The sequence below is a fragment of the Archocentrus centrarchus genome, chromosome 21, assembly GCF_007364275.1.
Source record: "Archocentrus centrarchus isolate MPI-CPG fArcCen1 chromosome 21, fArcCen1, whole genome shotgun sequence".
Lineage (NCBI taxonomy): Eukaryota > Metazoa > Chordata > Actinopteri > Cichliformes > Cichlidae > Archocentrus > Archocentrus centrarchus.
Window position 1 is genome coordinate 24,944,504 of NC_044366.1, and position 23,536 is coordinate 24,968,039.

Here is a 23,536-nt window from a genome sequence, read left to right on the forward strand (position 1 = left end):
AAAGAGTGCAAAAAAATAATTCAATAGAGGATCAATCAAATTTCCTCAGCCCATGTGAGAGAGATTGCTGATGGTGCAGAGAGGGGCTATTCCTCGAGGACATGGGAGTTCATTTGGATATTTGTTCTCCCCCTCATGAATGTTCCATTGCGTGACACCATCTCCTGCTAATCACATTTCACTGAAAAGGGGGGGAAGGTGGGGTGGGGTGGAGGGATTGGGGGGGGGGGGTATGCTTTTAGGAACGTTGAAAAGAGAGAGGTTCTTTTTAATCTTTGAAATGCCTCAAAAGTGACAGAATGCTTTCTCCTGCCAAGACGTGAGCCTCGGATGGGGAGATAAATATGCTGTGGTCAGCTAAGTGTATCTAGTGAGCAGAGAGGCAAATTTAATAATGCATTATCATTCACTGGCGAAGGTGAAATCTCCCTGTCCATCAGAAGGCTCAGGCCTGTTTCATGTTACCCTTCGCTGCAAATGAACAAGTGCTTTACTCAGCCATACCAGAGATGCACAGTAGGCACCGGTGCTTTACTATATATGCTGCTCAGGACTGTCAGGAAAACAGGCCTGTAATCAAAGCAATCATCTATCTGTCTTGACTGGAGACATTAATGCTCACGGTCCTTTATCCTGATGAAACTGTTGTTGTTCAACAATAACCTCTCTCTCTCTCTCTCTCTCTCTCTCTTTTTTCCTTTTTTTTCCTCAGAACACAAGGTGCGTTTTACATATCTGAGCATCTGCTATTATGCAGATTATGGGAACATATTTACCTGAATGCCCTTGGACAACAGCACTAAACAATTATGAAGATTATGTACAATGCAGAAAATTTGCGATTCAAAACAATTCGTATCGTAGCAGCGGCAACTGTTGCAGACAGATAAGGTTGACCCTGAATGTGTATTTCTGTGCTTTTGGAGACATTCTGTGGGGTTGTTTGTATAATTTAATATTTACATGTAAACAGTAATTAAGTGATGCTACCAACATGCCAAGGCCAGGCTCTGCCAAGGTAAACACCAGCCCTAGTAGTTTGCCACAGTCCATCATGTTTACAGACTTGCAGAGCTGAGTGCTGTTTGTGTGCTCTTCCTTGGCAAAGCCCATAAAACACAACCAATTGGATGCCGAGTGTTCAACACAGTCACTCTTATCGTCTGGCAGTCTGCTCGCTGACTTGAGGACATTGTGAGTCAAACCTTTAAATTTTCACTCCGCGATAATTACGCTGCTATACTTGAGCTTTTATATCCTTTCACTGAGAAAGTAAATCATTCCTAATAAAGAGAGGAAGAATGGGGGGCGGAGGGAAAAGTGCTTGAGGACTAATTCTCTTCACTCCCTCCCTCTCTATTCTGCTTTTTTGAAAGCCTTTCTCTGAGTATTCCAGTCACCTTGACTTTGCAGCTGCAGCCTTATAGTCTGTTGCTTATCCTGCCTAACCCCAGCCTGTCAATTAGGTCTTTAAAAATTAATCTCTTTAACTGGAAATACCATGCCAGCTTTCTTCCGTCTGTAAATGAAGTGTTATTAATTCACACAGCGCAAAGCCACTGTTATGAATAATGTTATCAAAACAGATTTCCACACGTTTAACACGTCGCTCCTATTAAACCCCTTAAGTATTTTTATTACTGTGAAAACAGGACTACTAATGGATTTGCATCAGTTTTTCAGCATCTGCACCAGGCAGCCACAGAGCAAGTGCTCCTAAGCTAGGCCCTTTAAAGTTTACATTTCCCATTTCCTCTTTTGTTCTTTCATCTTTGTTTCAAAAAAAAAAAAAAAGGCAGCTCAGTATATCCAGTCTGGATTAGTGCCAGCCGTCGTCGACAGTCATTCAACAGCAGTAGAACGGCAGAGCCTCTCCCTGTAGGATTGCAATGCCAGGCAATGACACCAATGTGTCTCCCTATACCCCCCACTTCCCTCCCAAACCCAGCAAAGCTCTGATCTAGCAGCAGGCTATCTGGCCAACCACACCAAGTTAATACTTGTTCTATTAAAACCTGGTGATTATGGGGGATTTCCTCTCTGTTTGTTTGTTTGAATGCTTAATTATCAATATGTAATTGGCATCTGTATTGTGATGTTGGGTGCATATTCGGTGGCACATTTTGCTGGAATGCACATTGCTATCGGCAGGAAACAGGACTCCCCAGTCACTGTCTAAGTTAAGCTGCATGAGAAGTTGCTCTAATGAATTAATAAATGCTAAACAAAGGAGAACTAAACAAAGAGTGAGAAATAAATGGCTTGATGATTAGTGGGTCAGGAAGCTTAGTGGGGTATATAGTACAAATGACACCCCCCCCCCCCCCCCCCCCCCCTCTAAAATGTGAATGATTCAGGCAAAATACCCAATCAATAGCTGAGACCAATTTAATCTCTGGGATTCTTCTGTTAATAAATAGGCCTGGACAATAGAGGTCAATATGCAAAGACAGTCTAAACACCTTTAAAGTGCCTCGCAGTGATGTCCTTCTCCGAGCATTATCTTCTTGACAGTTTGGGCTCATAGTCGATAGGTGAATTACAGAAATCTATTCAAGTCAGTCCCTCTGTCATTTTCTTTTCTGAGCCACAAGTTTATTTGGCTCCGGCAGCCAGCGGCCTTACCCCACAGGTCTGACTTAAAACTGAGGTTGAGGATTTTAGCACCGCAATCTCTAGCCTTAACCAACTCGCTCCTTTCAGTTTCGTCCGTTCCAACTGTGATCGTCTCTCTCTCTCTCTCTACAAAAAAAAATGCCATTTTGTCTCCACTACTGTTCTCTTTAAGAGCTCATTTGAAGCTGTGCGCTGGCAGAAACAAAAGTCCTGTATGCTTTTATGCAGTCATCACAGTCAGCCAAGCCTGTAATCCTCAGAGGTCCGATAATGACATAGCCCCTGCATTTATTACATGGAGGAGAGGAGAGAGGGAAAACGCTGACTTTGAACAAATGAACACTCTGACCTTTATGCAATAAATATGACATGGGCCGCATAAAAAGACAAGATATCTTCCTCCTGAATGGAAGTCAACACAGATCCTGCTCCCTTGCCTCTTGCTCTCACTGTTTCCATTTCTCTTCCTCTCACTCTCTCTCCCTGTTTTTTCCCTCCCCTTCCTTTTCCAAGCTAACAGTTAAACAAAGGATAAAAATCTCTCTTAATTGCACCATAATAGTGTAATCTGTGCCATTATGCACACTATACCCTGCAAAGAATTGTGCACAAGCACCTGTCAGTATTCTGATCTTCATATGCATGTTTCTTACATTTAATCATTAGCCGGAATCAGCCGTTAGAGCATGACTGGGTATGTTTGTCCCTGCTAGGAGAAGACAGTTTTAACAGGGAGAATCAACCTTTGACGCTGTCTTTTGTAATCTCAATTGAGGGCTGCGATTGTCTTCTTTTGTCACCTCAGACCGCCTCTGTGACAGTAAAGGATTTATGGTTATTTCCTCCATGCAGCCTGTCCATCTGTGGCTCTATCTTCATATGGCCTTGAGAATACGATTCAATTTATTAAAGCAAAGCAATGGACTCATTACTTTAAAAAAGGTGGCACGAGAGAGAGCGAGAGAGGGAGAAGTGACACACTGAATTGGTTATTAATGGAAAGGCACAGCCATAGGGCAGTTGAAATTTAATGATATCCTACAAGAAAATATGAGGGTGTCACTCTCCAAAAAGTCATGCTAAATGTCAACATTTTAAGGTCCCGGTGCTAATTTTATGCCTGTGCACAGTAATGTTTTGGAGAGCATTTAGGAAACACGGCCCAGTGGCCAGCCTGATTATCCCACTCACCTTCTCTCCTCTCTCCAAATGGGTTTGTGCAGCAAGCGATTTCATCTCTAAGTGAAGGGAACATTAGGGAGGGGAGAAAGAGAGAGCGACGGAGGAAAACACGCGGTTTGATTTTCATGCTGTGATAAGAGAGTGGGAGCCAAATGTTACCTGTTAATCTAGCCCAAACCGACCGGGGCTCTTGACTTTGTCCCCCAGCAGGGATGGGGCAAACACTCATTTTCCTCTCTCCGTGATGAAAAGGAAATTAGCTTAAATGTGATGAGGGCACATTAGTGTGTGTGCCGTGCGTGCGTGTAATGAATGTGTATGTCTGTCTGAGAGTTTTGCATACGTCTGAGTGCGTGAGCGTTCTCCCTTCCCTCGCGGTGTATACAGTGCATTACACACACATATGCACAGCATATGCAAGTGATAGTCATTCCGAAAGAATTTGTCTTGTATGGATCATCAAACACTTTGCTTAAGAAAAGCATGCCTGCAAGCCCATATAATCCTCTTGCAGCAGGATTTCAGATTGAAAGCCATCATGTTCATATTTTATTCTGTGAGTAAATGAAACCTGCTTTAATGCATTTGCAGAGACTACAGTTGTTTAAATCAGCAGATGACATGCTAGGACCACTACCTGTTTAAAACTGTCTTGCAGTTAAAGCTGACTTTTCTTTTTTTTTTTCTCTCCAGAGTGCAGACATCATTTGCAAGATCAGCTAAGGCTCATGTTTTTTTCAAGTGCTCAAATTGCATGCAACTACTTTTTTTTTTTTTGCCCAGCTCTGCATCGCTACGTTCGTACGAGAAGACAGATATTTCCCTTGACAAGATTTTCCGAATCTAGCGCTTTAAGTGCAGGTTGAATAATGCTGTGTTTGCTGCTAATGGCTGTCCGAGAGGTCATAACTACTCCATTTGAAGGAGGCTGGTTTCTCCGCAGCCCTGGCAGGTCAAATCGAATGTAATTGTGCAGTGAAAAGCGTTGCCTTGCTTTGTGTTGCCTGTGCTGACAACCTCCAGGTTTAGCATTCAGTTCTCCTGCTGGGAGGAACACAGGTTTGCAAGGACAAAGGCTTCACCTGTCAATATATCACACTGACTGGCCAGCCAAATGTACCTCTGCTCTCCCTCTCTCTTTCCCTCTCTCTCCTATCTCTCTTCCTCTCTGTCACTCTTTCATTCTTCCGTTGCAGCCTCCTCTACCTCAGACCATGCCTCACCTATCTATCCATCCGTCTTCTGTCTTCAAACATCTATCTCTCATTGCTGGCATCCTTCTGTCCTCTTTCTCGCTCCCTCTCTTTGTGTGTCTTTCCATATCTTCCTCTCCTCCTGCTCACGCTGCCTTCGTGTGAGTACTCAGCTGAAATGTCCTGAGGGACCCAGTTTCAAACACAGGAACCAGAAACATATGGCACATTTTCAACTCCCAAGGTCAATTACAGCTATTTATCCAGAGATTGCAGCTAAATTTCCCAAGGTTTCTTCTAGATTTACCACAGATTGCAATGTGTGTCTGTCACATTTTAAATCAGGCCAGTTTCCTCTGCTTCTCTCCACTCCCTGTGACTTTCCATCAAATATTTCAAAGGCTTTCAAGTGAGTTTTAGACATGTTTTATCTCTGGTTATCATGTGCCCCATCTTTTTTGCTTCACTTTTGCGAGGTCCAAGTGCCGCTTGCAACACAAATCTAATAACATGTAAATTGGAGATAAGCCCAGATCCCTCCAAGTGATATTTTTTACATTCATAGTTTGTCAAGTCAATTCCTGGGCCCCTGTTTTAGCAGCACAACACATGAGGAGTGAGAAAATTAACTGGATAGGTGATTCATCATTGCTAGCACACTGTCAAGGACTCCCTCTGCAGCTATTGAGAGCAGGGTGGAGGAGGAGGATGGAGAGAGGAGGAGGGTATGGGGAGGGTTTGGAAGAGGGGGGGGGGGGGGGCGTTGTTTTAAATTATGGCATTTCATTCAGAATGCATTGTATTTACAGCGTCCCATTTTTATTTGTGGCTCCTATTATCCACCGAAACAGTTGTGCATGAAATGTTATTTGTGACAGGGGTGACCTGCGAGTGTTTTTCCACACAGTATTTCATAGTCGTGGGGCCTTAACTGTACCTTTACCGTACGGTAAGCACAAGAGGCTGTCACAGCTGCTGTTGGCAGCCTTGCTAGTGTAGAAATATCACCTGGAAACAGAGTACTCCATTCCACCGGCCCCCATCACTCCAACGCCTGTCGCTGTAATTAAGTTGAAGTCAATGATTCTGGAGCGATGGTGAGAAATAAACATGCAAACATGTGCCAGCGTTTGCAGCCAGGCACAGAGAGAAATGCTGGGGGTGGGGGGGTGGGGGTGTGCTATAACATTGGAAGCACAGAAACCAACGGATTTACATCATGTTCCATTGGAATTTACATTTGAGTTTCATTACGCCACTTTTGATTATATTGATGAAATTAGTCACTTATTACCCCCCCCCCCCCCCCCCCCCCCCACACCACACACACACACACACACACACACACACCCACCCACGCACACACACCTTTTTTTTTTTTTTTTTTTTTTTTTTTGTGAAAGTGCCAGTATTTATGTGTAGCTCCTGGTGGAAATGTTATTTGACAAGAGGTGCTGTACGGTAGTTTGAGTCTGTCGAACAAAACACGCTGTTTGCTTTTCCCAGAGCATGACAGGTTGTTTCCCCTGCAACAAAGCCATCAAATATTCTCTGTGATCCAACATTGTGTTGGAGGGGAGGCCTGCTGAGTGGGAAGCCGGAGTTTGTTAAAGCAATGATTTATGATTAATGCCAACACTAAATAAGGGACAAAGTGCCTACAGTACAAATCAATTACAAAGCTACAACAGCAGACCTTTCCCCGAGGTCTACTAACGTCTCTAGTTGTTATGGAGATTTTATTGGAGGTGGGTGATGCATGCATATAATGCATGTAATACATCTATATCAACCTGAGCTGGAGCCAACTGTAATGCTTTTGATCTTTGATTAGTTACTTTATTGAGATAAAATGGGACTTTCATGTTGTGCCACTGTATAAGGAAGGTGTATTTTATATCTCCACCCAGACGCCCACCTCAGAATGCAGACAGGAATGCACCAAACAAAATAAATTACCGCAGGAGTGGCTTCTTAAAAGTAGGCAATTCATTATTTTTATGAAGTCAAATTATAAACAAATTTTAATCCATTAGGCAACCATCCATTCTAATTAATCAACAGGAGTGAACTCCATCTGAAAAAGGAGAAAGGTTGTTTACTCTCTCCACGGACCAGCGGTGCATATTTCACCATCTTCCCCACTCAGAAAGAGAAGGAGGGGAAAAAAAAAAAAAGATCTCCAAATTACAAACCTATACTGTGAATCCTAACACTCGACTTTTGGCGGCGAGATGTTTCCAGGGCATTTGCAGATGCTTGAAATAATCTCCAATGTTTTTGCTCAATCTGCTCTGAGGATGGGTGAAATAAATACTTTAAACTAATTAATGTAAGACCAGCTGTTCCCAGCACTTGGCTGGCGTTGGTGAATATTGATGGGAGGGAGAGGCAGGGCTGTTCAGCTCCACTCGCTGTTTGTTCAAGATTCAGCCTGCCACATAAACAGATATGAATACTGGATGAGAGCAGAGAGGTGCTATGCACAACACAGCCAGGGTTCCACATTGCAAATAAAATTTTCCCCCCCTTTTTTTATATTAACAATTAAACAGCTGATGGCGCAGGCTTCCTGGGGAGACCTTTTTAGACTGGATGTGTTTAATAAACTGTCTCTGCAGCAAGATGGTAACACTTATGAATTCCTGGCTTGATAAAAAGCTCACTGGGCAAAAACATGTGTCAGATCTGATGGGGCAGCAAACGGCAGTGTCTGACATACTGTTTTAGTTTGACCAGGCTGTACGTGTTTCTGCCGCTTCGCCTCCTGCTTTCTTGCCCCTCTCTCTAATGCTCCTCTTTCCTCCTCTGAGGCCCGATGGAGAGGCTGGACAGCAGATGGCAGGGCCCTACCCTTCTGCTGGTGATGAATGGAGGATGATGTCATCTTAGGTTTGACAGTCACCCATGCGTGCATACACAAAGGAAGCCCAAGCCTGTGGGGTCAAACTGCTGCCCTGCTTCTGATTTTTTTTTTTTGGAGTCCGCATGACATTTCTTTAATGGGGGAAGCTGGATTTATGTCCCGGTTGATACTGTGTAACCTCACACTCGGGCCGAGAGAAGAAGCAAAGAAATATGAAGGAATGTCCAAGGGAGCAATCTGTCCACTATATTTCTGAGTGGAGAGGAGAGCTGGGATTGGCTGCTGGAGATCAATACAGACCCAGTCATTGCTACTGGTCAAGTTGATTCAATATGTATTAGCGTGGCAAAAAAAACCCCCCAAAAAACTACTGCCAGCCACTTATTTTCAAGTGGGATAACTTTCATTTTTATGAATCATCAACCAGTGTTTATTGTTACTATTTTCTTTGCAGAGGACAACCCAATGTGCACCCCGACAGCAAGAGACAGCTACGAGCGGTTATCATTGGCTGGACAGACCCTGCCTCCTGGATTCCCCTCACCTTTTCTGTTCCCAGATGGCCTGTCATCAATAGAGACTCTCCTTACCAACATACAGGTACTCTCCAATGGCTGAGTTGTTCACACGTATTCTCACAGTGCATGTAGTAAACTTTACATTGAACTTTTGACCTCATCTAGCAGGGCCTCCATCCTGTCAAACTTAAAGAAGTCTGGAAAGGTTCATTTACATTAAAAGCGACCTATTATGATCCTTTCCAGCTGCATATGCTTTTTTTTTTTTTTCTTTGACTCCACTAGATCAGCTTTGTAAGATTTACAGTTCAAAAGGATCCTTATTTGCTGTATCTTATACTGGGCCTTGGTTTAGCCCCCCCAGTTCATCCTCACTGGCTTTAAGCAAGCTTTGATCTGATTGGCTGCCCCTTGCAAACGGTTGGAACAGCAGGTGGGTGGAGCTTCTGTGCTCACAGCTAGAGCTGTGTGCCTGAGATGACCCTATTAAGGATCTAAAGATATTTATGCATATCTGACTGATATACAGAGACAAGTACAGTAGATAAAACCATTGTTGGTGTAGCATAATCAGGTTTAACTGTTATGTGTAAAGCAGTAATGCCCACTAACTTTGCAACGTAAAGGTGTGGCAGTGCAAAAAAAAAAAACTTGTATGACTCATTTTGAAATTCATTTTGTCATCAATGAGTCTTACTAGAGCTAACGTTCTTCAAGTTTTTATTAACTTGTGAAATTCATACGTATTTTTTAAAGATCTCTGTAAAATCTCTGGCAGTGTAACACGCTATTACACAGTTTCTCCATAACTTTTAAGACTTCCCATGCTAAATTATGCAAGTCAGTGTTATAGGTTCTATGTACGAGCTTATTTTTTTGTTGTCCGAAAAAAGTTCATGCCAAGAAGAATTGAAGCTGCGCGGTTTGCGAATCCACATATCTTAACCCCTATCTTCTTAGAGCTCCATTTAGGCTGCAGCTCAAACACCCTCAGTCAGAAAGATGAATGTATTTGCCTTCTGTCTGAGTGTAATGATGTGTGTACACTGCTGCCCTTCTCGTTGCACTTGTACCGTTGGCACCAGAGTCCTGTTTCTCTTTTGGCTCCGCGTGGTAATTAGAAAGGCACAAGTAAACCCATTGCGAGCTCCCAACACTCCTCTAAGTCATCTTTGATAATGATCTTCGCATTGAATATTTATATACAAATCAACAAAATGAAACCAAGCAGAAAATTAAGATAAAGCAACTTAGAATAAATTGGGGTTAGAGGAATCAACAATTAGTACGCTATAGCCCAGTGCATTGGATATAATTGCATGTGGATGAGGACTAATTGTGATGAAAATGCCACTTCTGTACATGCACTTGCAATTCAGGACAGTCAGGAGTATATGATGAGATACTTGTCATCTTTGTTCATATTATGAGCCCCTGCTGTGACGTGTAAGTCTGTAAAGTTATTGCAATCAATTGTAGGCTGTGGTAAACAGAAGGATGTAGCAGAGGCTGCAAAATCTAAAAATATAAGTAATTCAGCTAGAGAGACAGAGAGAGAGAAGAAGAAGAAGAAGCTGACGTTGTCCGTAATAATCTTTTACCCTCTACTTAACTAAATGGATCTCGAGTGTTTCCTGTCTTTTCTGACAAACTTCCCTTTGCTTTATGGTTTGCTTCCTATATCTCTGACATGTTAAAGCTGTCAACACTTGTATTTCACAGTTTTGACCAAAAGGGGTCAGACATACCCAGCACTGACAAAATAACTACCAAAACTCTTGTAGGTCTGTATCCAGAGCCGTGGAGCAAGGGGGTTGCACTAAAAGATAATGGCACCTTCATGGATAAAAGGACTAGTTCAGGTGACAGTCTGACTGAAATGAATCGTGTAGAAGCAGTCAGCTTTTGGCCCTGTGTTCTGCTTCAGTGCTGTGGGCAGTACAAAGAGCTGCCGTGACATACTTTCAGTGTGGTTTGCTGTCACTTCATCTTGAAGCTCTTAAATAGACCACATCATTCTCTCTTTTTCCCCCCCGCTCGTCCTTTTTTTTTTTTCTGTATATCTCGGTGTGTGTATATATTCATCGGTGTGTGTTTCCCCGTGTGTGTATGTGCATGCGTGCAGGGCCTGCTCAAAGTGGCAATTGACAATGCGCGGGCTCAAGAGAAGCAGGTGCAGCTGGAGAAGACAGAGCTGAAAATGGAGCTGTTCAGAGAGAGGGAGCTCAGGGAGACTCTGGAGAAGCAGCTCGCCATGGAGCAGAAGAACAGAGGTACTGCCTGACGACTGCCTGGCACTGTCAGCCGTGTGTGTGTGTGTGTGTGTGTGTGTGTGTGTGTGTGTGTGTGTGTGTGTGTGTGTGTGTGTGTGTGTGTGTGTGTGTGTGTGTGAGAGAGAGAGAGAGAGCGAGAGCAGGTGGGTGGGCTTGTGCACAAGTGTGTACAGTGTTCTCATGTTCAGACTTCACAGGCCTGTGCTCGTGTAGGTGTGATAGCTCCTGAATGTATATAAGCAGCTCTCCATGTATGTTTAGCGTCTGTGATTAAAGCAGACATAAGCTTCTGTGTGTTTCTGTGGCTGCACATAATGTGAGAGCATAGCTCTGGTTTCCCTGCTCTTAGTCTGTTAACATAATTGGAAATACACACTCGATACAAATTTACTCTCAGTCTCATGCAAAATGCATCACAGTCATACGCTAACTGTATCGTTTATGTTTAATGAGAGAAATTCATGAAAAATATCCCAATAAATTTTTCAATTAGCTTTAATTCCCTCTAGCAGTTTACTAAGTCGCAGCCAGTATTTACTCTGAATCTCTTCTTTATGGAAGATCTTTATATATTATAAAATATTTAGGATTAATTGATTTTCCCTTTCCCATAATGGTATGCTAGATTGAAAAAAAAATGGTTATCATCTTCCTGCTAGAATATGGCGATAATCAGATTTCAGTTTAAAATTAGGCTCCGCTAATTTGCCCCAGAGCTCATTTATTGTGGTCTTTCCCCGTCTCAGCCATCATTCAGAAGCGTCTGAAGAAGGAGAAGAAGGCCAAGAGGAAACTCCAAGAAGCTCTGGAGTATGAATCCAAAAGGAGAGAGCAGGCTGAGCAGACCCTGAAGCAGCCCTCGCCCTCTGACAGCATGCGCTCACTCAACGGTCAGACACTCCACAGTGAGACAGTGTTAACGTACATGACCACACAGGTGTGGGACAAATGAGGAAAAGAAATCAAATGGTGGAATTTGTCATTGATTGATTTAATTAAAAGTGGTAGCAAAAGCTCCTGTTTCTTCAAATTGTGTATACAGCGACTTTCCCAAAGGCAAACTGCACACTTGCTTTCTATTCTCATTTTGTCCCAGCAGCCAGTCATTTTAATTATCATTTAATCTATCTCTTGATTAATTGATCAGTCACTGAGTATGTCTAAAATATCCATGGTGACGTATCTTTACATGATTAGCTTTGTCCTTCCACAACCCAGATGCATTAAGTTGACTATGACACACAAGTAGGAAGCAGGAACAGAGAGCATCAGCAATTAATTGACGACCAAAAAAAAAAACCGATCAAAATGATTTATTTTGCTGTCTGTCTGTGAGCTGATTGGCTGATGTTTGCAGCGCTAATGAGAACTCTACTCAGCAATGCATCCCAGTGTAGCTGCACAGACAAGTACATGTTTCCAACACCTTTGAGCTACAAGTGCGTTTCCTCGGTTATTGATCACAGCGTTTATCGGACAGCTCCGAGCTGGCAGGAGCCCAGCTCCATTTGCAAAACAAGATCCGCACATATTCAAAGAAATTTTCACTTTAATGCGTCAGTCATTAACGCAGAACTGTTTCACGTACGCACGCGGCCATATCAAAGTCGCATTCTTTTATCATTAGTTCACTGGTCTGCCACTAGCGCTGCGCAGTATGGAGTTATTAAGGCAATTAAGAAAAAATCAAAACATGACTATTCATATTTAGTGCAGGTTTAACTTTGCTTTGCTGGCTTTATTTCATCAAACCATTACACGCAGGGTTTTGGTTTAAAAAGATTGTTATTTCAAAGTGTTAAATCAAGGATTGCTTGCCTTTTTTTTTTTTCCCCCCTCCTCCATCACTGCTGGTAATTAAAGAGAGAAATGAAATTCGTCCGGTACGCACATGTGGCTTAGATACAGACTGACATCTTAGTCTCTTGTTTTGAATGAATGATGCTGTGAAACTGGCATTGTGATAGGTGGATGTCAGGGATGTTTAACGGCGGTGATCCCTCTCTTCTCTCAGACTCTCTGACCCCTGAGATGGAGAGTGACCGCAGCAGTGGGAGAACAGATGCTGAAAGGACAATACAAGGTACAGGGGCTCAGATGAGACAATAAATCTCCCTCTCTTTCTCTGGCTCTCACTTTTGCTCTCTTCCTCTGTTGCCCCCCCCTCCCTTCTCTCTCACCCTGCCTCCATCTCACACACACACACACACACACACCTACACACACACTCACACACACATGCTGCTTCAGTTTATGAACATTAGTGTTTCTGTGCCTGCTGTTCAGACATACAGCTCACCATCTGGGCCACAGCACTAGGTCAAGATCATTGGTTTTCTGTAGAAATAATATTGTTCTTTCTCTTGACTTTTAGTGGCTGCGATGCATTTAGGAAGCAGGTATTTGACGGAACAAAACTTGCGTGGAAAATAGCGAAAAACGCCTAAGCTGGAAGGTCGCGGAAAGAGACTTTTAAAAAAAAGAAAGAAAGTTGTTTATTTACAACTCAGGCAGCATTAATGAGTCATAAAACCACAAAAAGCAGTGGAATCCCCCCTTTGATAGTCATAAACGGGGCAAATCAATCCATTTTATGAATAAGCCTTGTACATTTTTAATGGTTTGTTTGTTTGTTAGCCTTGGGGGTGCAGTATGTGTTTGGGGAAGGGCGCTCCAGTGATAACCTCTGTAGACTGTCTGCTATCTGTGTTTACCCAGATACAAGACACCTCGCAGAGGTTGAATATCCTCATTATTACTCGAACGTCTTGCTTTAATACGCCTCAGCTGCGTCTGCTCAGAACCGCCCTTATCAGTGGGAGAGGTCCCAATTTATCCAGGAAAATGCTGCATGTAATTTGCTGTGAAAAGTGGGAAATATTCATCTTTGTGAATAAGTTAGGTCCCTTTAACTCTTTAATGTGTGATTGGTCTACTTGAACTGATATTTTGTGAAAGGGCAAAAATAAGAGAAATCTAGCAGGAGAAATAATGACTCCTCCTTAATTAAATGTCATTCAGTCACTGCGGGGATCTGAAACAGTTTGATGTCCAAAAAAAAAGAGGAAACTTCCAGATACAGCGTAATTATAGCTTCCTATTTCATACCAAATTAGTATATTTAGCCACTTTAATTTCTAATATTTTACACTTTTATTAAGAGTTGCCTCTTTGTAGCGTAATTGTGTCAAATTCAATGTGTTAAAGCTTTTGCACTTAGAGTGACAACAGCCATTGTCCTGCTTCAATGTAAAGTCGAGGTTGAAATGATTATTTCTCCTCATCTAATCCCTGTTAGAAACACTATGATGGGACCATAGAGCATATAATTTTTGCGGTCTCTCAATCACTCTGATCATTGCCTTGAAGAGTGGAATGAAGGCGGAAACTGAATAACAGGCTGCACTTTGTGTTTTGTTCAATTAGAGAAGCATTTGTCTGCCACCCATGTCTCCTCTACTCTACACTGCAAGCCTCGCCGTATAATTAACCTCAAATGGCAAAAAATGATGTTGATAAATTACACAAGCAGAAGGGGGAAAAAAACAAGCCTATCACTCGCATGAAAGCCGAGAGAAATGTGTGGGTATATTCGCAACTCCAAACTCAGGGAGGCGAATGGAGAGAGAGAGAGAGAGAGAGAGAGAAAGAGAGAGAGGGGGAAAAAAAAATAATGAGGGCATAATTTTAGAGAACTAATTATTTCTATTTGTCTTTTGTCACACTTCTCTAATTCTGCGATATTAACACAGTCTGTGTTTATTAATTGCTTTTACAGTGTTTTGAATCGGGTCCAAGAGGGAGCGTGGCTCTTTTCACAGGCAGGCGAGCTACTGGGACTGTACCTCGCCAGTACTGCCTGGCAACGGTGCACACGCGAATATCTTCCCCCAGTATCTTCTCTGGTTCCCTGCCGCTTCCCCACTCGATGTGTTCGGCAAGTTTACACGACCCTGTGCGCAGAGATAAAGTTCTTTGTTGCAAGATTAAACATCAAAACAGTTAAAGTGAAATTAAAATTAAATGAATGAATGTCACTGAAGCAAAAAAGACTGTAATTAATGGATCCCTTAATTGTCTTCATAAAATATTTGCATGGGCATAATTTGCATAATTTACATGTATTAATTAATCTTTCAAAGGAATTTTATGCTGAGAGAAGCCAAAAATTCCCTTTGTTTTATTTAGCATCTAATGAAATATTTATTCTCTTTAATGAACTTTTCATCTTGATTTGAATATAAAAATACGAAAGTTTTAACATATTTTAATGAGACGGCCTTTCATAAAACAACGTGTCAGGACGTCACCGCTTTTTCCCCGGCGCGTGTGTAAAGCAGATGTTTCAACATTTGCACTAATATCGCGCGCCGATTTCGGGACGACTTTGAATCGCTGAGATTTGTTTATCGAGCCTCCCTCGCTTCCGTGATCAATCATTTCATCTTTTAGGAGCACAGCGCTCCAGTATTTAAGATCCTCTCGACAGTGCATTAAATGTCAGCTTCTATCAAATAATCGCATCGCCTTTGTTTTCATTAACACCCCTATAAATTGCTCCAACTGTGAAGCTGGGCAGGCAGGCAGACAGACTGTGAGGTGATGCTTGATCTGCCGTTGTAGCCGTGTGTGCATGTGTGCGTCGAGTTGTGCATACCTAACCCACACTCTTAGCCCCCCCCCACCACCACCCCCGTCTTTGGCTTTCTGTTCTTGCTACTGCTGCATTCATGCTGTAATGACTTTTACACAGAACTCAGTGGTTGTTGCTTGAATAGAAGCAGCCAGAGTGCAATGCCTTTGAGACCTACAGCGGTGCTGGGTAATTAGCCTGTGTGTTTGTACACCCCTCACCCTCCTCCCCAAACACACTGTATATGTACACACACACACACGCACAACGCCATGCTTTTGTTGTCTCCCCTGTCTGTGCACAATTCATAAAACATAGCCTAAAAGGTAGGGCAGGACTAATTGGTAAAATATTGATAATGTAACGAGTATAGATGATAATAAAGCCCCCCCCCAAAAAAATGAGCCTTAAAATAAAAGCAATAGGATGTTTTTAATTAGCAGATGCAAATGCGGTTTCTTGTGTTTCTCAGACATCGCGATCAGGTGCATCCTCTGTGACTCTGCGGAGCAGTAGTCGAGCGCCGTCTCTGATGTCCTGCACGGCTTGTGTCATGTCCCAACAACTCGCGCTGCTAAATGTCTTTGTGCGCGTTTCTCTTTAACATTGAATTATTTAGGCGCACTGCCATAGAGAGGTGTGCTTCTTAAAGGCATTACTGTGGCATTCTCCAGCAGAGGAAATGTGAAGGTAATAAACGTCAAACACGCTCCTGAGCTGTGCCTAACAGATGCTTTTACCAGCTCAGTGTCGGAGCAGCGCTGCTCGCTCAGGCGAACACTCAGACAAGAGTGTTTGCCTGAAATGGACAAAGCTCGTTAGGTTGGAGGTGTCTGGAGATAACGTAGCAGTGGAATGTCTGCCATTTTTAATAAACACCATTTCCATGCAGGAAATGTCACTTAGAGAGCGCCTTACATCCTGAGTGCGGTATTATGTTCAACAAGAATATCAGTTTAGATGTGTTAAATATGTGTGATGAGCCTTGTGTGCAGTTATTATTGCTGCTTTTTACATTGTTGGCATTAAAATATGCATGTATGGTTTAACTGTGTTTGTGTATCTAGGCTGATGTAACATACTGCACTCTGTGTTGGTGCTTTCCTTCCTGATATCGCCAAGTTTCTTATAGTGGTTGCAAGTAATAAAATAAAAAGTCTGCATGATGTTTAATCATATTTGTCATGGCTGCTAACTTAATCTTATCCTCAAATCAGTTTATGAATTCATAGCGGCACCGCTGAAATTGAAAGACTACAGGGCAACATTTCAAACTTAGGTTTCATCAACAATCGCATCCTGAATAGTGCATTTACGTCAGCGGGATGTTAGCTGTTGGCTAATCCTTGGCTCCTGTGTGTTCTCTGTTGCAGATGGAAGACTTTTCTTGAAAACCACAGTGATGTACTGATAAGGCCACGAGGAGCTGGAGGAATTGAAAAAAATTCAGAAAAAAAAAAAGGGGGAAAAAAAAAGAAAGAAAAGAAAACTCATGAAGACTTTCGAGAGCCCTTATCCAGGCAGATTTAGTAGTGGAAGGAAGTCAAGCTGCTTGTAGGAGTTCAATGGACGTGCTGTGTTCACCCAAATGCTGGAGGAGGTTGAGTCTGAATGTAGAATAAGGAGTCTTTTTCATCACAGAGGCCAACACGAAATAGTTTGATGAAGCAGGTTTTGACAAAACAGGTTGGCCGGCGTGAAGGATAAACAAATATATTGAGCACAGTAAAAATGTACCCATGGTACATTGTTGGTAATAACTCATAAATTCACAGCACTGAAGATTTTTATACTGTATCTCAGCCAGCGAGAAAGCTTCGAAAAAGAAATCCGACTGAAGTTTTTGTTTTGTATTTCAAATTGAATTTTGAGAAGCTAAAAATGACACGTGGAGATGAACCTTGTTTGGGGGGGGGGGAGGGGGAGTGGGTGGGTGGGGGTGTGAATCTATCCATGTGTTCATCAGAAGAGAAGACTGATGTTTGATTTTCATGTTTTCTAAATTAGATGATAATACAATCAAGTTTCCTTTTTACATTTGTTGTATATACAAGATCTGATGATGCTGATAGGAAAAACTCACTCCGATCGACCGCGAGTGGATTGATAAGGTATGTGTATATAACGTTAAGAGGTATTGTGTATGCAGTAGAATTATTAGGCAAACAATACCACCATTTATATAAACCCTCAGTTTTGTTCTGTTCTATCTCTGAGCCGTCATCCTTTCCTATAGCTGCCATTTTGGTGAGAAAGCATGCAGGCATGTAAATGTTTGTCCTGGAATTATGATATTTAATAAATCCTATATTGTGCTGAACAAATACTAGGGTTGACTCACTCCAGCCCAGATGATTTTAAAAACATAATTAACAAACATTTCACTTTCAAAATGAAGTTTTTTGCTGTCAATACTACTGTAATCTTTGTAACAGAGGTAATATTTCTTGGAATTTACTGTACATTTTTGTCATGAGGCACACTCCGAAATCAGCACCTCTCAATGCTTTTTTTTAAAAAAAGAAAACAAAAGAAAAAAGATAAAACAGTCAAATTATTGTCATGTCAGCTTGAAAAACAATCAGTCATGATGCAACCTTTCAAAACTAAAATGCTGTTTGAATTACATTGCTCAAATCCCCGTTTGACCTACACAAATACGCTTTTCTTTTCTTTTTTTAATTTAGTGTTTCATGATATCCCGACGAGAAAAAAAAAAGTCATAATTTTACTGTTTTTGTCCCTAAAGATTTTTTGGATATTTGGTGCTGAAACACCTGTGTATATTCTCAAGACATAAGCTGATGTCAGTCCTTTAACTGCAAAACAGTTTAGTCCTTCTGTGTTACAATCAGGAGAAGAGGAGGAGGAGGGAGAGTGTCCCATGCTCACAATGTTTGTTCTTTTTGTTCTCAATGGAGTGTCTAGGTCTGTTGTCACTGATAACTTATATAACTTCTTGAATCATCTCTTCATTGTATTTCAAATTCAAATAAAGTTAACATGTTGATGATAAACTTACCCGAGGTTTGTGACACAATTCTGTGCCACCGAGCGATCTGAGGCGGATGCCCCGCTGTACACTGATGTAACATTCCAGATACAGATTGATAGCACTAAGACGTTAGCTCTTTACCACTGAGATAACCAGACAGATGATCTTATACAAATGTAGGGGGGGGAGGGGGGGGCAGCTGCTTTCTTTGAGATTCTAAGTCATTGTTGTGTTTTAGGTGTATTCATTTTGGAGACATTTACAATCAGCCCTCAGTCTTTTAACCCTTTTCTATGTGTTATATATGGCCTAAAAAAACATTGCAGGTATACTGTACTGTAGAAAAATGAATGAGCATATTGTTCTTCGCTTTGTATAAGCAGTAAAAAAAAATGTATGCATAATCAGTGGGAATACCTTGTGTATGTTTTCCTTTCTTTTCACTGATGCAAGTGTGAGTGTGCCCTTTGACTTGCATGTGTGAGTGTGGGGTTTTTTAAATACATAGGCTAATCTGAGATAAAAACATGTAAATGAGGGCATGACCAAGCTCACTGTAAATAAATTATTTCATGTGTACTTCCATGTGTATGACGCTAATTCTCAATATATTACCATAGACTAGATAAACAAAAACACTCCCCTTAACCAGGTTCACACAGTGAAGGGCCATGCTTCTTAATATTCACTTGAAATAACAGCGTTGGGGGTCTGGCTGAACTGTTGAGAAATTATTAAGCTGTTATAGTGATTCTCCATTTTTGTTTTGCGAGTGTGATTTTGGTAAAATTTCTGGTGCTTAATGCATTTTTCTTGTGTGTTTTCTGACCCATTAACGTCCACAGTGGAATAATTTCCTTTTACACACTTAAAGTACTAGCTGAGGTAAGCACAAATTCATTAAAAGTTTTTGAAAGCTGTCAAAGCATGAGGCTGCAGCACAGGTTTTAGTCATTAGTCACAAACGGTTACTCATTTGATCATTTTTCACAAGAACACTAGTGGAAATACAGGATCCTATCTTTTTTTTTATTAGAAGCACTTCACCTGAGTTGCGACCATAGCTCACCTGGCTGAGTGGGTGATCCATATGCTAAAAGGCTGCAGGGGCCTAGGTTAGAGTCTGCCCCGGGCTGCTTTACTGTCTGCTGTCCTATGAAGATGAAAATAAACCCAGTTACCATATAGGCTCCAGTAAGCAACGATGAGAGGGTTTTCAGTGCACTTGGAAGGAGATGTAGCCACAGACACACACACACACACACACACACACACACAGTGTACATTCCGACTGTGCCAAAAGGGGACCATGGTTTTACACAGGTCATGAGTGGAGCACTTTTTTAAAAAGAAAAATTTGAAGAAACAAAAACAAAATTGGATATTAATGAAAAGCCTTTTTTATATAACAGAAAATGCACAGGTTTTAGTCATTAGTCACAATTGGTGACTCATTTGATCATTTTTCACACTAGTGGAAATACATGATCCTGTAATTATTTATTAGAAGTGCATCACCTGAGTTGTCATTATAGTTCACCTGGTAATCCATATGTTAAAAGGCTGCAGGAGCCTAGATCTGAGTCTGGTCTTTCCTGTCTACTCTCCACTGTCCTATCAAAATAAAGGCAAAAAATAAACTTAATGACCAGACTGGCTCAAGTAAGAATTTGCCTTAAGAAAGTTTTTAATTGCACTTTCAAGGAGAAATGGTGATGAAGTAGCTCAAAAGCCTTGAGCTTCTATTCTTTTCTGTTGGGTTTTAGTTGTGCTTGTAAGATATTCTGATGAGCTAATACCCTCTGCTCCTTTTTGATGAACACACACACACACACACACACACACACACACACACACACACACACACACACACACACATATCAAAAAGGGACCACAGTTTTACACGGGTCTTGAGTGGACCACTTTTTTTGTTTTTCTTTCTTTTCTTTTTTTTGAATTATTTTTGCTTTTGTGTTCTTTGGGCATTTTGATGAAACAAAACAAAATTGAAAATATTAATTAAAAGACTTGTTTAATTAAAAATACCTGAAGGAAAGCAGCAACCTGGCTGATATTCATTTTTTTTATATGGAGCTGCATGTCTTGACACATTCCACAAGACATTTTGTAGTTTCACCTCCAAGAACAAAAAAAAAATCTGAGTTTTTTTTTTTCTTGGAATAATACATTTAATAGTTAACTGCTTGTACAAACTTTTCTTGATTTATTGCTTTTGTTTTTGAGTCGCATTACTTATCCACAGGGATCGTTTTAAAGTAACTGTAACAGCTACAGCTCTTAAAGCACGTAAAAAAATATAAAATCGACATTGAAAGACAAATTTCTCTAGTAAGCAATTCTGAGTGAAATGTGTTGACACAGCATGCTTGGCCCATACCCATTTTGCATGCTTTTTAAAGCATGGCCATAACACAGCCACAGAGATGAATAATTGACTGATTGCTGCATAATTCAGTGCTGCATTGTAAAAATTCAAGGCCCTAAAATATTTCAAGCTTTTCTTCTTTTTATTAAAAATGAGGTTAAAGTTTCAATCAACCTTGAAAGAACAATATGACACACAGTGGGCAATCAATCATGAAACCATGCTTCTTGTGGAGTTCAGACCCACAGTGACTGTCACCGCTCCATTCAAAACTTAAGTTCACTATCGAGTGAAAGAAACTAACATACACTCCATCCATTACATGTCTCCAAGGTTCCTTCTTTGTGCTGCAGTGAAAGATCCACTCTGCTCACCTCCAGTGAGCTTGTGAGATGTGGGCTGTTCACAGCTATTACTCAGATATTCTGTTTATTTCTCTATCTGATGCATTTTCCTGCACTTGCATGTGAGAGAAGAGGCCCTGCAGCTACATGTTTCATATCACTGCACATTTTGTAATAAATTCAATTCAGTACAAATATGACCATGAGGCACAGAGACTTTAAATACCAAATGTGCATTATAGATGTGTCGTTGCCTTTTTTTACTTCACCGTAGTGCGGAAAGCGCATTGCTGATTGCATATTCAAAGCAATGAAAGCCTTGTGAGCTATGTGTTTTGCTTACTTGGCTTGATGTGTAGATGTGCTCATGAAGACATCACCCAGACGTGATTATTCTGCATGATCCTGCCTGCTTTTGGTTCACCCAATGTCACACTGCACACTTAGTTGATGTTTTGCTCTTGCATGGTCAGCTTAAGACTGTTGACAGATATATATATGTATTTTTGCACATAAAGGATAAAAAGTTTCACAAGTGAGAAATGAAGCTGTATTTATACTTCAGCATAGTGTCAACTGCATTGTTAACCCCAACTAATTCCTTGCTCATCATCCCGGCCAGGCGATGACCATTTAGTGAAGGCAGTCATATTGCATGTCTCTTGATAACTCAGTGGTGACCTGGAGTCTGTGGAGAGGCATTAGGAAGGTGCAGGCTGATCGTCTGAAAGATGAGACTAATGTCACCTAATCAGATAGACCATTATGCATTAGTGAAACTACAAAACAGTTTTATCTGACAAGGGCCAGGCCACATTACCTAAATTAACATTTTGCAAGCATGAACATGGAAGACGACAGAAGCGAGAGGAGGGCTATAGGACTGCAGCCTGTGCTTAGACATTCGGCAGTAATTATTAATTTATGATTGTCTCTGGTCTTAATGAAAATGAAAGCCAGGAAAGAGAACAGGGAGGGATAATGTGGCGTGAAATTGAGTTTCATTTGTACAGGGGCCACCTTTTAACTCTGCGCTTCTTAGGCGGAAATGGAGCCGAGCGCCACCCCCCCACTCCCAAGAATGCATTTCACTGTTTCTTTTTTTAAAACTATGTTTCTATCATGCTTTCCTTTCAGTCTTCAGTCAAAGCTTGCTCATATCCTCTCATCCTTTTGTGATATTTGGGGCCAGCGCGGCCTTTAACATCCCCATTACTCTCATAAGGCCTTTTCAAAATGACACAAGGCTCTTTGATGTCTGATAACTATGTCAACAAGTTTCTTGAATGGAAATGTCTCCACACAGCACTACCTTAATGTCAACAAGGCGATGGAGAAAGGTCTCAGACCAGGCTGGCAAAAAAAAGGGGAGGAACGACAGCTAGACTGATGTGCACAAGATTGCATTGAGTATTTATTTTTTTTTACTGGATGTGTTTCTCCCTGTGGAGGACCAATTTAAGACTTATGCTGTACTGAAATAATAATGGATTAACAGCTGGAATAACTGAGGTGATAAGGTTTTTTGCATAAACATACATATGGCTGCATGGTGAACAGAACTCTGATCACTTATAAACACAGGAACGATATTCAGGTCCAGCTTTTAACGACTGCAGTTACTTTTTTTTTTTTTTTTTTTTTAATGAAGTCATAATACATCAGGAGCTTTTAACCGGATACAGGCAGTTACAGACAATGTGCACCATATTAAAGCTCTTGGGCTGAAAAATTAAGTCAGTGCAAAACTCCCATAAACTACATTTTCTGGAATGGCCACTTGAGGCTTGTTCCAAAAGTGAGTCAGTGTCTCCAGATGCTAATGTTAACATGTCTTTACAGCAGAAATAAATGCTGTATTTCCTTGTTTACAGTCAGGCATGGCAGTGGGTAATATAGCCTCAAAATGATGTGACGATATTTCAAGAAAATTTGTGACAATTGTGGTGATGTAGCAAAAAAACAAACAAAAAACTGTTTGTTTTATTGATGTTTGCAGGTTGCAAGCAGCACCATTAATAAGTAAGTAAATTAAGGGCCTTTTCTGTCCTTCTTTTCCAATGAGCTACTGTCACTGATGACACACTACCTAATTCAAAGTGTGAATCTACTGAGACAAGCACAGGACTATATTTCAATGGTAGTGACACAGCATTATATCCAGTGGCACAGTATAAGTAAAATATAAACACAGAAGTTATGTGGGTATTGTTCTCCTGAAATTTTAAGTATAAAACAACTGCTTAACTCTTTAGTTTAACAGTAACTAAAGTAACCTAACCTTGTAACTTGTTTGCAACTTGTCAGGAGATGCACAATAATGTCACATAATAAGAATATACAGAAAAATATACAGCTTTTTTTAACAAGCTGCTTACCGCCCTGCTTTCCACCATGGAACCGCATCAGTAGTTCACCATTTGCTTTTCCTCTTATATGGAGTGCAGCTAGTGATGCTGTGTTGAGACATTTGTTTTCTTTTAGGTCGCACATCACTGGCTGCTAGTGGTGAAACATGTTCGTTGTTTCT

General features: G+C 41.2%; 1 protein-coding gene across 1 annotated transcript in view; it reads left to right on the forward strand.

Annotated features, from left to right (window-relative positions):
* Window positions 1-16,747, forward strand: part of dachd (dachshund d) — an 89,873-nt gene extending 73,126 nt beyond the window's left edge. Inside the window, 5 exon segments of the mRNA XM_030758048.1 lie at window positions 8,312-8,457; window positions 10,501-10,648; window positions 11,395-11,538; window positions 12,663-12,731; window positions 16,655-16,747. Coding sequence (XP_030613908.1) covers window positions 8,312-8,457; window positions 10,501-10,648; window positions 11,395-11,538; window positions 12,663-12,731; window positions 16,655-16,692 — 545 coding nt within the window. The 3' untranslated portion in view covers window positions 16,693-16,747.
* Window positions 16,748-23,536: the final 6,789 nt, after the last annotated feature.